This window comes from Lissotriton helveticus, chromosome 7 (assembly GCF_964261635.1).
Source record: "Lissotriton helveticus chromosome 7, aLisHel1.1, whole genome shotgun sequence".
NCBI classification, from domain to species: Eukaryota; Metazoa; Chordata; class Amphibia; order Caudata; family Salamandridae; genus Lissotriton; species Lissotriton helveticus.
Window position 1 is genome coordinate 1,777,453,967 of NC_136068.1, and position 18,288 is coordinate 1,777,472,254.

The window sequence follows — 18,288 nt, forward strand, 5'->3', positions numbered from 1 at the left end:
TCCAGCGGTGCAAAAGGGCCACTAGAGGCCCATTGACAATAGAAGAACTCCCACAATTTATCCCTGGCAAGGTCAACAACGCAATGGATCTCCTGCCATTGCAGCTAGGAGCACTAAGGAGACCACCAACACCACCCCTTTCATGCATCACTCACCTGAACAACTGCTCTGTTCCCTGTGGGTGACAACTGGACCTGATTCCCTCTAAGTGCTGACCTTGTTAGACCAGAACATGAGCAACAGGAAGCTGGAGCCCGGGAACTGCAGAAAGCCAGAGACTCCCCAGAGTCTTCTGGAACCGTGGAAGAAGGGAAGACGCACAACCAGTCAACGTTAAATTAGGTCATCGCCGTTTTAAGAGTCACATCAGGGGGCTGCACGTACTCCACACCGGATGGCCATGTCGTAGTGGAGCATTCAGGGGAAGTGTTGGGATCCTGTCTCTGAGTGCAACCGCACATCGTCGCCGCTGCATGCAGCACCTTCGACCTCCCTTCTGTAACCTGCTCCACATTGGGGGTGGCTTGTAGTTGAGGTGGGAGATGCCTGCTCCTCTACCCCTCCCACTACGACTGGCTCTGCGAATGGCAGTTTGTAGCACATACCCTTCCCTCTCTGGCCGCAGAACCTGGCAACCAGTAGATTCCAGCCAGGTTCAGACCTGTTTTGCGCCATCACAGAATCGGGTGTTACCATCTGAGACCATCCGCAATCTTACCAAGAAGACAAGGGAGTATTTGATGGTCAACTCTCGGAGGCATCTCTTAACCACTAGAAATAAGCCCCTACGCCTCTGCACCCCCGTGGCGTAGTCAGGGAAAAAAACTACTGTGGCGTTATCCAGTTTCACCTTCCCCAGCTTGCTGTACCTACCTCAGGACAGCGTCATGATCCCTGTAGGAGGTGAAGAGAAAGGGTCTAGGACCTGTCACGGGAGGCAGATGGCTTGCCGGCCCACGATGGGCCCGCTCCACAACAAAGAATGGGGAGACTGCATCAACTCCTTCTGCTCCCTCGGGCAGTCCCAACACCCGCATGTTTTTATACCAGAAGCGGCCCTCTGCATCCTCCGCTCTTCTTTCTTATGACTTCACATGTGCCATTAGCTGCTGTACCTCCAATGCTCCGTTCCAAGTCATAGGGTGGACTACGGACAGTTCTTGCTCAATGTCATGTACCTTGTCAGTCAGCTTGCAATGATCTTCGCACTCCAGGGTAAAGTAGACGCTGATTTTGTCGATGCGGCCCTCAAGGGAAGCATGCATTTGTTCGAGGGAGGTACCTACTTTCTCCACAGCTGCGAGTACAGGGTCTAATTTGGAGTCCAGGCTGTCTGCTGTCACGTGCCCTGGTGACCAACAAGCACCAGCCGCTCAGTCCACAAACATAGAGGAGTGGCCAGGTGTTGATGCCACCCCCGTGTACAGGAATCCCATCATTGCGGCAGATGCCCAGGAACTATGTATGTCCTGTGGTGCAGTGCAGCCAGCTGGCTCCTCTCCACCAGTCTGGTGTTTGATAGCCAGGAATCTTTGTTCAAGCGGCATCAATGGAAATCAATCAATCACTCAATCGATCGTAGCTACTCACCTGTGAGGGTCTCAAGGAGGGGGCTGCTGATCTGACTGGGTGGAGGATCATTAGAAGAACCAGGTCTTGAGATTCGTCCTGAATTGGGTCCGTGACGCGGATTGCCTGAGGTGCAGGGGCAGGGTGTTTCAGGTCTTGGCGGCAAAGAATGCAGTCTCTGTGCTATGGTTCATTCAGAAGCCAGATTGGGAGGTCTCGAGGACATGGTTCACTTTGATGAACTCAGAGAGTTGGGCGTAGAAGGCCTTTTCTATGAACTTAGCTGGGAAGAGGAGGAGTGAGATCGGTCTGAAGTGCATGAGGTCTTTAGGGTCTGAGGATGGCTTCTTCAGCAGAGGGTTGATCTCTGCATGTTCCTCAATCTCAGGGAAGGTGGTCGTTTCCATGGGGCAGTTGATGGTGTGGCATAGCTGGGGTGCGTTGGCAGCGGCTGCTCTATGGAAGATGTGGTACGGGCAGGGATCCGTCTGAGCACCTGAGTGGTGCTCTTCATAGTATTGAGTGTGTCCTCTGTTGTGAGTGGGGTCGAGCAGACCATGGCCTGTTGGGGTGCCTCTTGATTGTGTACGATGGTGGCGGGTGTGACGACCGGATCTGGGGTGTCCAAGCTGTTGTAGAGCTTCATAAACTTGTTGTGGAAGAACGTGCCAAGTTTGTTGCAAAAGTCTTTGGAGGGGGGCACCTCTGTGGTCTCTCTGTTGGGTTGGCGAACTCCTTGATGATGGCAAAGAGCTCCTTGCTATTATGTGCATTGGCACTGATTTTGTCTTCGAAGGCTGTCTTAGTGGTTTTCAGGAGGAGGTGGTGTGCGTTGACGATGGTTCGAAGGTTGCTTGAGTTTCCGGCATTTTGTTGTGCCTCCATATCTTCATAAGACATTTGCAGGTGCATCTGGACTCATGGAGCAGGAGTGAACCAGCTGGCCTTCTTGGAGTGTTGTTTGCCTGGTCTTTTCTTGAGGGATGCCAGGATGTCGGCGCAGTTGGAGATCAATCGGTGGAGGTTGCAAACTGTGGTGTTGCCGTCCGTGGGCATTGGCGGAGGGGTGGTGCTGAGGGAGTTCACAAGACGTTCTTTGGTGGCTTTGATCCAGCTGCGACGGCGGCGATGATAGTAGTGTGTACAGTGGGTGTGGTAAAGGAGAGATGAATGCAATGATGGTTGGTCCAGGAAAGTTTGGTAGTGAGGATGTAGTTGAAGTTCCCGCTGGCAGAGAAGACGGGATTGTGCATGTGTCCAACTATGTGGGTCGGTGCAGTGACTAGCTGCTTGAGTCTGATGTTGGTGAGTTTGTCCAGGAGAGAGGTGGTGTTGTGGTCATGGGTTGTCCAAGTGAAAGTTGAGGTCTCCGAGTAGAATGTAGTCGGTGGATGCGTGAGCCTGGGGTGCAATGACGTCTACAATGGCATCGGTTAAGAAGTGCCAGGGACTGGGGAGCCTATAGAGGGGGGTGCCATGGAGGGTGGTGTTGGGGTTGGTCTGGAACTGGAAGTAAGGTCTTCCTTGGTGTTGTTGGTTCTGCTGCGGGGATTACAGCAGCAACAAGGGAGAGGACAGGAAAAAAGAACTGAAAAATGAACAGAAAAAACAAAGCAAATAAAATAACAAAGCCAAAGGCAGAGGCAGGAAAGCAATTGAGAAGACCAGCAAGAGGGACAGAAACAGCAGAAAAGAGGGCAGGGGGCAGTCAAGGAGCAGAATAGTGATGCTCTAATATTAGACCACAAGGGATGAGATGCAGGCAGAACTATGTGGGTGGAGGAGGGCCTCAAGCACCTGACCTCTGGGTCAAAGGAACCAGCAGCAGCAGATGGGGACAGCAGCAGCAGCTACCAAATGGTGCTCACTGTGGAAGCAGCAAGTCTACTAAGGGATAGTCCTGTGTACACCAAAAAGCAAACTAACAGGGTGCGAGGAAAGGCAGCACCACCCAGTTGCCTCCTCCAATCTAACAGGGGCAACCAGATTTCGTGTTCCCCAGTGAGTAACAGCAAATCAAGCTGTGCGCCCAAGTGCCTGGGTATGATCCAACCCCTTGCACCTGCTGTCACTGACAGCCAATATCAGTGACTTGAGCCAGTTAGTGGAATCCCCCACCAGTCTCCTGCGCTGTGCTCAGCGATGGGGGTCCGCTGTAGTGCAGGGATTGCTCATGGCACGATGATAACCAACCACAGGCACTAGGCCTGGGACCGACACGACCCCCGGCCTACTCTGCTCCCCGTCCCACATTCTACTCACCTCGACATCGACACCAGGGCTCACATCGCTGTGCTTTCTCTGAATGTGTGTGCAGGTGATGCAACAGGGCTCTTAGGCACATAGACGTAGCACTCCTACCACACAAGTTCAGCGCAACTCAGGAACCTCACCCTCCACAGCATCCGGGCAGCACCACCTCCTCCGACCTGTGATGACGAGAGGTGCGGCCCACCATCGGCAATCTCCTCCATGCACCCCGTTGTAGTGGTGGCGCGTGTTATGCAATGCAGACTTCCCCACATTAGTGCGCAGGATCAACTCCACTGATCACAGCTCCAAAGGGCACCAGGCGATCTTCTCACACAAGTCAGCAATGTGTCTCCTTGCGACCTGCCAGACTTCGCCACCAGGAAAGGGGGATCGTTGACACCTCAATGTCTACAGCCATGGGCCACAAACTCTGGCCCGATGCGGTCCACCTCCACTGGCAAGTCACAGTAACTCCACATACCCATTGGCTCCCATTTCAGGTCTCAGATGCAGGCCCAGCAAGGCTACCAGGACCTGTGGACTGTCCGCACTTCAAGGCATTGGCTGCCATGGTGGGCAAGGATGGCGCAATGAAAAGTGCGGCATCACTATTTTTCCCAGCGATGCAACACTTTTCATTAATGAGGCCCTGATTAAGCATTTCCTCTTCCCATGGGACTCTGGCTGGTCATCCTGGCTGTTAGGGACTTGGGTGGGGGGGGTGGGTTGTTGACCTGTGCTAAACTTGGTCCTTGCTGCTCCATTCTGTATTCTGGTGTTTTTATTTTATTTTATTTCATAACAGTTGTGTATTTGTAGGCTCTTTTTGCCTCTAAAGGCCAAAAAGTGACGACCGGCCGGCACTTTTTTTATTGCTGTGACGCTAGAGTTAGCTGCAAATTTTTACACCGCCAATTGCTGATCCTTACACCATGTAATGATGTATGGTAAATACATCGCTAACATGGCAATGGATTTCAGCCATAGTCAGCGGTAAACAAAATTGCTGCTAATCAGCTTCAAAACTGGTTAGCTGCAATTCTTGTTAATATACACCTTTATCTTTCCCTCCGTGTTGCATGGAAACAAACTTCTTTCTGTTCAGAAACACCACTGTTTCATTTTCTATGTCCTGCTGGGCTCTAGCTGAAAACTCTGGCTACTTCACATTGTTCCTGTGGCAACAAACTTTACACATGGCTCACTACACCAGGTGCAACACTGTGCCACCGGGGTCTTCCTGAGTAAAAACTAGTCAAGATTATGAAATGTAATGGAGTTGTACTATATGATCACCTGGGGGCAGAGGGCTTATTTTACCCATCACAGCTTCCCTCCGTATGTATAATAGCATGGATCTTGCTTCAGTAAAGGATTTATTTCCGCACATGATATATACTCACTCTAAGACTATCCACTTACAATGTTTTTATGCTTTTTTCTTTTCTCTCTCCAGCTTTGCCTTTAAACACGTTTGCTCCTTTGTGATGTTTCAATGCTCTCTGCAAGCCAGACATATAAAGCTTGGTATGTTCCCAATCCCCAAGGCTGGATAAATTCACTGCAGCAGCAGTACATACCTGGCAAACTTTCCCCATTGCAATTGTCTGAGCTGCAGCAATTTGCAGCAATCTTCATGGCAAAATGGTTGTTCCTGAAGGAGATTTCTCTCGAGCAGATCTTACGCTTGTTTGGGTCCAGGCAGCCCCTGAACGTATTCTGGATGGTCAACTTTCCTGGTAACAAAGACAATGTCCAGAGGTCACAGAACAACCAAGCGCAGAGCAAGAACCATCTTTAACACTTGCTCTTCTCTTGTCTCCAGACGATCTATACAACAGATATTTCTATTTGCATTAGGAAGTACAAAGTAGGCCCCCCTACTTGAATGTTAACAAAAACAAGGTGCCCAACTGTAGTTTCTTCCTAACTTCTATGCACATACATTGAGTTTTGGAAAGATTGGAGTCATCCCTAGATTTGCTCTCAACTAAACTAGTGAACGCTGTTACTTACAGTGGTACACCCTTAGGTAATGTATGGCTTCTTTTAAAAAATACCACACCTGCTATTTCCTTCTTTTAGTTGTCTGGAGGCACTTTTTCATGTTACAGGTGTTACCCCCACCGAGATCGTGTGATACGAGTCCATGATCTGCCATATTGTGATGAACAAGAAATAACACTTCAAACTTAGGGGCAACTTAATGAAAAAGTGGCAAAGCACAGCAAGTCACCTTCCTGTGCTGCACTGCATCACTGGGAAAGGGCAGGAATGCCCCTGACTTTTACCCCTGTGCTGGCGCACATTGGGCTGCCTAGCGCCAATGCAGGCACCCTTGCACCAAGGTGCCTGCATTTCATGCATGATTGTTTTTGTGCATTAAGGGATATTACTAAGGGTGGGCGTAGTTCACGAAGTAGCGCTACGCGAAGCTACGCGAAGTGCACTTCGCACTACGCGAACTTCACGTAGCACTACGCGAGCTGCGTAGTAGCATGTTCGCACTGTGCAAGATGCGTTTTCAATGATTGCACAGTGCGGACAAGCATCCGGCACTGTGCAAGCATTGAAAACGGCATCTTGCACAGTGCGAGCTGTAGTTTTCTGCTGCTCGAGTAGATTATTACTCGAGCAGCAGCTTTCTCAACGCGAACAGGTAGTTTCTCATTGAGAGCGGTCGCGAGCATGCGCAACCACTCACAATGAGAAACCTGACCTCCTCGCGTTGAGAATCTCGCCGGGATGTCATTTTGCTTGCTCGCAGTCGCGAACATGACGTTCAGGACCGCGAACAAGCAAAAAATGACCGCTGCACTACGCTACGCTGCACTACGCATGTTCGCACTGTGCTACGTGCAGCTCGCGTAGTGCGAAGTTGCGAAAACTTAGCAAACTCCGCGAGCGTAGCGTAGTGCTTCGCCCAGGGTTAGATATTACTCTTTCTGTGTGTGCTGCAAAATGTGATTTGCTCTCCATTGTATTACTCTAGATTTTTTGAGCCACTCAAAGCCACTTAAAAATCGGACTTAGATCTTTGTGTCATTCATGCACCATGTTGCATGGTACAAACATCACGCAACGCTCTCATATGCCCTTTAGTTACTAATACAACCTTAGGACCCTGCGCCCACACCTGAACTCCCAAGAATCCTTTAAACTGCACCGTCTTTAATTCATCCGAAATGCAGTTCTCTGTGATTGCTTGGAGTACACCTGCACTCCGTCCGCATTTACTCCCTTGTACCATCACCTTGTTCAAAACACCAGAAAAGCAACTTTTAAGGAAAGTAAACTTTAGTACAAGGATTTTAAAAATCAACCAATTATTTGGTTGTATATTATGTCAATAGACTTTGGTTTAATTTGGATTAAGGTTAGTAATTCAATAAACTAGTCCCATTTCGAACACGCCGTAGAGTTAAGCATAAGCTTTCTGTCAATACTAATAATGTATTGGAATTAAAATGCGAATATATGACAAAATAGAAGGGTATGGATGGTAATAGAGTTAGATTTGTGTTTATAATTGTTTGGACCTCGCCCTCTTTTCAGGGTCACCTCAAACATTTTGCCTTCGCCATTTCTGCTTTACTTAATACATTTCTTTTGGCTTTAGAACTCTGTGCACTTTACCACTGCTAACTAGTGCCAACGTGCTTGTGATCTCTCCCTAAAACATAGTAAAATTGGCCTACAAATGATTGGCATTGTTAATTTACTTGTTAGTCCCTAGTAAGTGGTACTACATGTGTCCAGGCCTGTAAATTAAATGCTACAAGTGGGCCTGCAGTACTCATTGTCCCACCAACTAAAGTAGTACTTTAAAGCTTGTCTCAGGCCCGCCACTGCAGCCTGTAGTGCAGTTTTGAACTTTAATTTCGCCCTGGCAAAATACACCTTTTTCCAAGCCTAAACCTTCCTTTTAAATACACATAAGTCACCCCTAAGGAAGACCCTAAAGGTTTATAGGACAGTTTGCCTTGTATTTAAAAAGTAGGACATGTAGGTCTCAGTTTAAAAATGTTCAGTACTGCAAGGCCTATCTCTCTAATGGACCAATGAGAATGCACTGCATACTTTCGGCTAGGGAGAGGAGCTTAGCAGGGCTGCATTTTAGCTCCTCGTGGAGCTCTCTTTGGCTACAGCCTGTAGCTTCATCCCAATGGAGCCTTTCGACTTCCAAAAAGTTGTCTATGTTTGACGAAAAAACCTTCTATACAGCTTAATCCAGTTGATCCCTACGACGAAACTTCATCCACGGACACCGCCTACTACCCCCACTGAACCCTACCTCCTCAGTAACCTTTCTTTTTCTAGTTCAAAGGTAATCTAAGACCGGGTCTAATCCACCCCTTCTAACCGATCTGTGCTCCATCGTGGTCGACCTTAACTTTTAACTTTCATCTGGTCTTGTGCAACCAGATGCCCACATTTGTTGCTTTGATCTTTTAGCCACTTTTTTCACTGAACACATTAAAAATTCACAACTCTGATTCTTCTGGTTGGATTTATTTTGTTTTGAGGGCATTTGATTAATTACAATTTACTCTATTTTTATAAATTGGTTTCTGATTTTACTTGTGTTGTGATTTCACTTTATTACTGCTTGTGTTTTGCATACATGCTTTACACATGGTCAATAATAAAGCCTGACTACTTTTGTGCTGAGCTACCGGAAAGTGATCAACAGGTTAATTTTGTGACTTTTGTGGCTCACCCTGAGAAGGATTGGGGTTGTTGCCTGAGTGAGGCTTCCACCTCCTGAACTAATTACCCAATTACTTACAAGAATTATTTATTGAATTACAAAGAACACTGGGTTCAGTGTCAGATAAAAATAGGCATGCAGTCAATTAGAAGCCCAAAGCTATTCCATCACTGAAGAACAGTGGTTGGACAAAATATTGAGTCATAAATATCAAGACATACAAATACCACATTTTTAATATTGTGACACATTAATATCATGATGCAGAAATATAGTGGATATACATATTGATTTAAGGTCGTTAACAATAACATTGGTGTTGTTAATATTGTTAGCAATAATATTCTTTGTAAAAAATATTGTTTTTAAATTGTTTGCATGTGTTTTAGTACATAGTTTAATTGTATATGTTATATATTGTTTGTGTAATTGTTTTTAGGAATTTTAAATGATAGTTTTTAACTTTAAGTTATTCATAATTCTTTTATAAATAAACTGTTAACAGCAATTTATAGTGTTGTAGTGGGTAGTAAGGTTTGCAGGGGTACAGGGTGGGAAGTTAATTAAGTATAATTAAGTAATAATAACTGTTTAATAGCTATACATTATTTAATTAATAATTAATTATGTAAATTGTGTACTTATTTTATGTTGTAAGTGATAAATCAGGTGCTGTTTTCTTTGCTGCTTGGAGGTATATAGGGTGGGAAGTTAATTAAGTAATATATTATTAATTCCTACTTAATTGACAAGTAATTATGTAAATTGTGTGATTATTATATATTTTTTGTGATACTCTGGGTGTATGTTTTTGTGTATGTAAGAGTTATAGGGTGTGAAGTTAATGAGGTAATTATTAATTTGATAGTAAATATTTAATTGACAATTCATTAGGTACATTGTTTAATTTATTTTTATGTTATATTTTAGGTACAGGCTGCTGTGTTTGTGCGTGTATAGGATGGGAAGTAAATTAAGTAATAATCAATCATCAATTAATAATTCCTTTTTAAAAACAAATTTAATTTATTAATACTTATATTTTGTGTTGTTTGTAGGGGTATAGAGTGGGAAGTTATGTAGTTATAATTAGGTAACACATTTTAATATTTTTCTAATAACTATTGTAAATATTATTTAATATGTTAATTTTTTTATTGTAATTAGATTTTAATTGTGTTTTGCTTTGTCTGTGGGAGTATAATATGGGTTTTGATAAAATTATTAATTAATTACACATTTTAAATTAAGTATTAAACATTTTAATAATTCATTATTTTTTATGTTTTTCCTACTGTTGCACAGACTGGTGTGGGAATAGGTCAATTTACCCCTTCAGTGGAAATAGTTTATTCCTTAGTGATGTGGGGATGATAGTTGTATAGGAAGTGATTGCGTCTGTCAATATCTGCGTTTAATATGTTGGTCTGATAGATTGTGCAGTCCAAGAGGTAGGGGAAAACATCCTGCAATCCCTAACTTGTGAAGGATCAAAGAATCCTACATGTAACTGTAACAAAAAATCCTATGCACACACTGTTAGTGTTCTGTGAAATTGTATTATGTAATTTGAGCACAGACGCTAGTAAAGTCTCATAAAGACATTTCTTTGTCTTAATATTCAAACAAAAACATCCAGCCAACACGTGTTTCGTCACCTGGGGATTACCCTCGACCTCTTCAAGGCTGTTTAGGTTTCCGTATTTTATATCGATTAATTACTCCGCAGGTTGTAATTCCGACCCTGCTATATATACAAGGTAATGGCATGTCACCAAGGTCTCTGAGATAACCTAAATGCATTATGCGAAAGCTCACGGAAGAATAAAGAAAATCTTAACGCATTTGCAGTCTGCTCTTGTTTTGTTGCTGAAGTACACAGAACTTGGGGAAATATATACATATTATAAAATATATGTGAACAAGCGGCGTTAAGCTGCGAAACGCGTCTTTGGCTTTGGGTTAATAAACGACTTAAGCACCGATATCGGCGGGTCTGTGTCCTGTTTCTGGTGGCAGCGCATGATTCAAGACGCGGCAGCTATCCTGACAGGATTGTGTGATATTAAAAAATATATATATTGTAACTATATGTATTTAATATTAGTTGTTTGTTATAGATATGTATATATAAACATAGACACATTTATGTTTTTATTTTTTTATGTTTATATAAGTATACATTTATTTTTATTATTAAATGGTAGTAATTTTGTACAACATACATTGTATTAAAGTTTTACAGTTTTACTATTTTTAACTATATATTTATTCAAAAAAATATATTTATGTCATTTTTTTAACGATATTAGTGAGAACAATATTTGTTTTTGATATTATCTTTATAAGATTGGAAAAGCTATATTTATGTCATCAATATTTTTTTATATGTCAACAATATTTTTGACACGATTTTTGTGTGACACAATATTTATTTGTTTTTATATTCTGTCACTGATCCCTCAAGATCATTTGATGCCGCTCTCATTTTTCGTTTAAAAGATGCTGAATAGGAGATAAAATATTTCTAAAACCTTTTTCTTTCTTCAAGTTTTGCAGTCAGAAGTGTTTTACATTTTTCATTGATGTTCTGCTAAAATCATTTAAAAACAACATATTTCAATTATTTAGCTTTGAAACCTCCTTCTGAAGGCTAGCTGCTCTGAGTGTCTGCTCATTTTTTGAAAGTTTAAAAAGTTGTCTTTTGTGGACTGGATCTCTGAGAGGGAGCGGTTCATAGATCTGGATTACATGGAGGGATCTGATCTGACTATATATCTGGTTCTCATTTTCACCCAAATAGGGAGCATATTGTAGTCAATATCTCTGAAAGAGAGCCGATTTATCTGTAGGTCTGGTTCTCATCTCCCTCGGAGAAGGAGCTTGTCATAGTCTGGATCTGACTGTTGGTTTGATTCTCAGGAGCGCATTGTAGTCTCGACCTATGAAGAGAGATGATCTGTCTGTAGGTCTGGTTCTCTGCTCCATCAAAGAAGCAGCTCATCATTGCGTGGATCTATGAAAAGGAACTCATCCAACTCTAGGTTTGGTTCTCCGGAGCTCATTGTGGTCTGGATCCATGACAGAGAGCAGATCTGTCTGTAGGTGTGGTTCTCCGCTCCCTCAGAGAGGGAGCTTATCATAGTATGGATTAATGTCTGGGAGCAGATCTGGCAGTGGGGTTGGGTCTCAACTCTCACAGAGAGGGAACTTATCATAGTCTGGATCTATGAAACGGAGTTGATCTGAGTGTAGGTTTGGTTCTTGGAGCTCATTGTGGTCTGTTTCTAAGAAACAGAGATGATCTGTCTGTAGTTCTGGTTGTCATTTTCCTCAGAGAGGGAACATATAATAGTCTGGATCTATGACAGGGAGCTGATCTGAGTTTAGTTTTGATTCTGAGGGCGCTCATTGTGGTCTGGATTTATGAAAGGAAGCTGACCTGTCTGTAGGTCTGGTACTGGGCTTGCTCAAATAGGGAGCATATCATTGTTTGGCTCTGTGAAAGGGAGCTGAGTTTACTGTAAGTTTGTTTTTTGGGAGCTCATTGTGGTCTTCATCTATAAAAGGAAGATGATCTGTCTGCAGGTCTGGTCCTGTAAGAAAGGGAACTTACCATTGTTTGGATCTATGACAGGAAGCTAATCTGACTGTAGGTTTGTTTCTCATCTACCTCAGAGACGGAACTTATCATCGTATGGATCTTTGAAATGGAGCTGATCTGACTGTAGGTTTGGTTCTGGGAAAGCTCATTGTAGTCTGAATCTATGATAAAAATCTGATCTGACTGTAGGTTTGGTTCTGGGGAGCTCATTGTAGTCTGGATCTATGATAGGAAGCTGATCTGTATGTAGGTATGGTTCTCATCTCCTTCAAAGAGGGAGCTTATCATAGTTTGGATCTACAAAACGGAGCTGATCTGTTTGTAGGTTTGGTTCTCAAGTCCCTTAAAGAGGGAGCTTATCATTATCTGGATTTATTAAAAGGATCTGATCTGACTGTAGGTTTGGTTCTTGTGAGCTCATTGTGCTCTGGATCTATGAAAGGGAGCTGGCCTGTCTGTAGGTCTAGATCTAATAGAGGGAGCTTATCATTGTCTGGATGTATGAAAAGGAGCTGATATGACTGTAGGTTTGGTTCTCATCTCCCTCACAGAAGGAGCTTATCATAGTCTGACTGTAGGTTTGGTTCTTGGGAGCCCATTGTGGTCTGGATCTATAAGAGGGAGGTCATCTGTCTGTAGGACCGGTTCTTAGCTCCCTAAAAGAGGGAGCTTAACACTCTCAGGATCTGTGAAAGGGAGCTGTTCTGACTGTAGGTTTGGTTCTTGTGAGCTCATTGTGCTCTGGATCTATGAAAGGGAGCTGGCCTGTCTGTATGTCTAGCTCTAATAGAGAGCTTATCATTGTCTGGATCTATGAAAAGGAGCTGATATGACTGTAGGTTTAGTTCTCATCTCCCTCACGGAAGGAGCTTATCATAGACTGACTGTAGGTTTGGTTCTTGGGAGCCCATTATGGTCTGGATCTATGAGAGGGAGGTCATCTGTCTGTAGGACCGGTTCTTAGCTCCCTAAAAGAGGGAGCTTATCACTCTCTGGATCTGTGAAAGGGAGCTGTTCTGACTGTAGGTTTGGTTCTCAGGAGCTCATTGTGGTCTAAATCTATGAAAGGGAGCTGATCTGTCTGGAATTGGTTCTCAGCTCCATCAGAAAGGGAGCATATCATTGACTGGATATTTGTCATGGATTCGATCTGACTGAAGGTCAGTTTCTTAGTTACCTTAGCGAGGTAGCTTATTAAAGTCTGGATCTATGATAGGAAGCTGATCTGACTGTAGGTTTCGTTCACAGCTCCGTCAGATTGGGAATTTATCATAGTCTGGATCTATGATAGGGAGCTGATCTGACAGTAGATTTGGTTCTCATCTCACTCAAATAGGGAGCTTATCATTGTCTGGATCTATAATAGAGAACTGATCTGACTGTGGGTTGGGTTCTGGGGAGAACATTGTGGTCTGGATCTATGATTGGGAGATGATCTGTCTGTAGGTCTGGTTCTCAACTCCTTCAGAGATGGAGCTTATCATACTCTGGATTTATAATGGAGTTGATCTGACTGTAGGTTTGGTTCTCTGTAGCTCATTGTGGTCTTTATGTCTGATAGGTAAAGGCACTGACTGTAGGTCTAGATCTTGAAGAGGGGGTGGGTTTTGAGCCTCTGGTTTGCAAGCACTTTCAATCTTAAAGGACTGTCAAGGAATAATGTCAGTAAGTTACACAACATGATCCCATTAAGTCTCAACTTCCCTCCATTTACAACCCTCTGGAAAAACAAAATTCTGAGGATGCTTCGCTGAATACAATTCATGATCCTCAGTATGAATGTTTTCATTTGTGGCAGAAAAATGGTTAATTCACATTACACATGCACCATAAGTACCAGGGTGCCCAGAATTATATCACAGCATTTACTCAAATTACTTACCAATTATGGTAGTCTCCAATAATTTTACGCACATAGTGACATCCGAGGCACAGTTTTTGGAAGGTCCAGAGCACGTTGAAGACCCATTGATGGAGCACGTCTCGCACTGCAGGGAATATACTATAAAAAAAAATCATTACATCTGAGTTTTCAATATGTGATGTGATGTTTCTATCAAAGGCTTTTAGGGACTCATTAAAAGATGGCAATACCACATTCAGTATTTCCAATTCTGGAGGTATAGGTAATGTTATGTTATGTTATGTTAGGGTTTTTTTGTAAAGCGCACGTACGCCCGTGGGCTTCATGGCGCTGTTGAAGTAGGAACCTAACACAACAATACAATTTGAAATGAGGCATGTGCACACAAACAAATAAATAATTAATTATATATGCTACAAAGAAAAATAAGATATATCCTCGATGAGGATGACCAATCACAACAGAGAACCAGCACTTACCAGCTGGAACTTTCTCACAAACCAGGTTCTATGATGTAACATTACATGGCCAGAGTTCCAATGAATAATGTAGCAGTCAATGATACTACACATTCCCGTCAATACAACACATTGACTTAAGAGTACAAGTTCAAAGCTGTTAGACCTGGCATCCTTGGTGTGGCTTCCTGACTTTCTTGCCTTCTGGTCAACTGTTTTGCTGACTTCATTTTTGCTGGCTTTAGGATTTTGGGTTCGTTAAAGCTGCTGAACAGTGCTAACGTGAATGTTTCCTTTCCCTAAAGCATGGTAGCATTGGCTTATCCACAATTGGCATATTTAATTTACTTATAACTCTCCTGTAAAGTGCAATACATATACCCAGGGCCTGTAAATTAAATGCTACTAGTGGGCCTGCAGCACAGATTGTGCCACCCACTTAAGTAGTCCTTTAAACATGTCTCATGTCTGCCATTGCAGTCTGTGTGTGCAGTTTTAAACTATGTTGACCTGGGAAGTTAATCCTCTTGCCAGGCCCAAACCTTCCTTTTTAATACAAATGTCACCCCTAAGGTAGGCCCTAGACAGCCTTAAGAGTAGGGTGCACTGCATTTAAAAAGCAGTACTTGTACTTTTAAGTTTTACGTGTCCTGGTAGCAAACCACTATTAAATACATTGTTCACTTCTGCAAGGCCTATCCCTTCCATAGGTTAGCATTGGGATTGCCTCATTACATTTTATAAGTTTAATTTTCAATTTGGAAAAGATAGACATTTCAGGTTTGATGTCTCTGGACTCACAATTTACAATCATAACTTATGGTAAAGTTGGATTTTAAATTACAAGTCCGAAAATGCCACCTTTCGAAAGGTGGCATTTTCTTATTTTAACCCTTCTGAGATTCTGCCTGTTTTTGAATAAACGTCTGAGGTGGCTGGCAGCTGGGCTTTGTACATTTCCTTAAGAATCCACACACAAAGGGACCTTATTGTTTGCCTGATGTGCCATCCACATCCTGATCAATCATTACCATCCTGATATGTCATCCAGGGCAGGATGAGAGGGAGGAACTGGCCCCTGCACCTGATTGGGATGTGCCTGTCCCTGCACAAAGAGCTGCATACCCCCTGTAGAGTCTGGAGCCAGTGCAGGAAGGGCAGTGAGGGCAGGGGCATTATGCACTTCAAAGGCCTGTCTTTGATGTCTCCCCCACTTAACAGACACAACTGGGTATTAATACTGGACCCCCACCCCATCCAGTGTGTCATTCCTGCTCCCGCCTCCCAGCTGACAACCCTCCCCAACCTCCACTTCAATGCGCTCTAAAGGCAAGCCTGTCTGCGTCCGTCGGTGACCCAACCTCAACCAGTGCCAGGGACCCTGGTACTCCGAACTGCCTCTGTTATGACTGCCGCACCCTCCGCGCTCTCAACCACGGACACAGCAACAACTGTCAGCTTTCGTCGCTGAGCAACACCCAAGGCCCGAGCTCCTGCCGACACTGGTGCTGCTCCTTCACCCACCTCAGGACCCCAGCAGCAACCCCCAGACCACCGAATGTCTTTGCACACAAACCACTGCATTCTCCTCAACATGTGCTCCCTACGCAGGCACACTATAGAAATCTGGGACCTCCTCAACACCCACACGGCCAACATCGCGTTCCTCACAGAAACCTAGACCAACACCAACTCCGCGCCCGACATCGCAACCGCCATTCCCGACGGATACAAGATCCTGAGAAAAGACCGCCCCACCAGCCCAGGAGGAGTCATCGCCATTGTCCACAAAAGCTCCCTCCACATGATAACAACTGACCTGGACAACGCATCAACGCACATGGGACATCCCCACTTTCAGGACCAGATCAACCCTAAAATGACTCCCTGTGGAACCCTAATCTACAGGCTGCCTGGCACCCATGCTTCGTTCACCTACGCCATCGCCGACCTCATCGCACCCCACACCCTCTCCTCCACAGACTACATACTACTCGGAGACCTAAACTTCCACCAAGACAACCACGATGACCCCAACACCACTGACCTCCTAGAGAACCTTGCCATTATAGGACTAAATCAACTTGGCACCACCCCCACGCTCACAGCGGGACACACACCCAACAACACCTTCTCAGAAGTGAACAGCATTTCGTACAACAACAGCACTGAACTTGTTTGGATGGACCACCACGGCATCCATTTCTCCTTCAGAAAACCCACCGTACACAAGCACACTCGAACAAGCAAGCTGGAACAAAATCACAGAAGAACAACTCACCTACGCCACCACCAGCACTCCACCTCCAATGAAGCCAGATGCACAGCTGGATCCCTAACTGCACCAACACACTCACCTCCCTCAAGAAAGCTACAAGACAACACAACAAGAAAGCAAGCTGGTTCACCCCTGCACTCTAAGAATTCAAGAGCTCCTGCCAACTACTCGAAAAGACATGGAGGAACAGCTAAGCTCCAGAAACATGCTCCGCATACACAAAACCTACCACAGCACACCATCAACTCATCAAATCCACAAAGAACTTCCTCCAAGACAGAATCCGCACCAAAGCCCTCAATTCCAAATAACTATTCTCTATCATCCAGTAATTTGCCAAACCCGTCAGCAAAACAACAGATGTCCCAACCTCCCAGGACCTCTGCAATAGACTCCGAACCTTTTTTCACCTCAATATTAAGATGCTCTATGACAACTTTGACTACCAAGATCTAAGCATCGCTGCAGCCCCCACCCCCAGCGACGCCACCCAACAGACTCCACTCACTTGGACCCTGCTCACGACAGAAGACACCCTAAAGACCATGAAGGGTACCCACTTGGAGCACCCTCAGACCCCTGTCCCACTCACATCTTCCACAGAGCCACTATAGCCATCATACCCAATCTATGCTAGACAATCAAATGCTCCCTCAAGACGCCACATTCCCTTATGCCTGGAAACATGCCAAAGTCAACCCCTTCCTGAAGAAACACTCTGCAGACCCGATGGACCTCAAGAATTACAGGCCCATCTCACTGCTTATTTTCATAGCCAAGGTCATCGAAAAGGCTGTTAACAAAAAGCTAGCAAACTTCATTGAAGCTAACAATGTCCTGGAGTCCGCAGCAACCACAACACTGACACCGCCTGACTCGCTGCAACCGACGACATTTGTGCCCTCCTTGACCAGGGCTAAATGGCAGCCCTCAGCCACCTGGACCTCCCAGCTTCCTTGGACACCGTCTCCCACTGGACACTAGCCACCAGACTCCGTGACCCCAGCATCCGAGGAAAGGCCCTCGACAGGAAATGCTAATTTCTCAGACTATATGTGGAGTACCCCAGGGATTCCCCCTCAGCCCCACCCTCTTCAACATCTATATTGCCCCCTAGCAACCATTATCAGAAACCATGTCCTCAACATCGTCTCCTACACCGACAACACCCAGCTCATCCTCTACCTCACCAAGGAACCCACCATCACCAGGCACAACTACCAAGAAGGGATGAAGGCCGTTGTCACCTGAATGAAGAAGAGCTGCCTGAATCTAAACTCTGAGAAAACAGAAGTTCTCATCTTTGGCTCCACACCCTCAGCATGGGACAAAACATGATGGCCAACCACCCTCGGAAATCCCCCTCGCCCGACAGATTTCCAAAAACCTGGCTACAGTCTCTGGACCCTGCCAACTGTGAGTCCTGCACTGTCAAGTGCTGCCAACCCAGTCCTTGGCCCTTGATTGGGCTGTCTGGCTGCTTTCTGCAAAATCCATTCATCACCACTGTTGTATCAGTGGGAACTAACACATCGCTCCTTGATGCTGATG

The 18,288-nt window shown here is 44.7% G+C and overlaps 1 protein-coding gene across 1 annotated transcript in view; it reads right to left on the reverse strand.

The window, feature by feature from the left end:
* The window catches only part of LOC144769707 (uncharacterized), a 67,081-nt gene that overhangs the window by 35,365 nt on the left and 13,428 nt on the right, over window positions 1–18,288 (reverse strand). The window contains exons 2-3 of the mRNA XM_078653888.1: window positions 14,020–14,125; window positions 5,403–5,558 (exon numbers count right to left, since the gene is read on the reverse strand). Of these exons, the coding sequence (XP_078510014.1) occupies window positions 5,403–5,558; window positions 14,020–14,125 (262 nt within the window). The remainder of the gene's footprint in view (window positions 1–5,402; window positions 5,559–14,019; window positions 14,126–18,288) is intronic.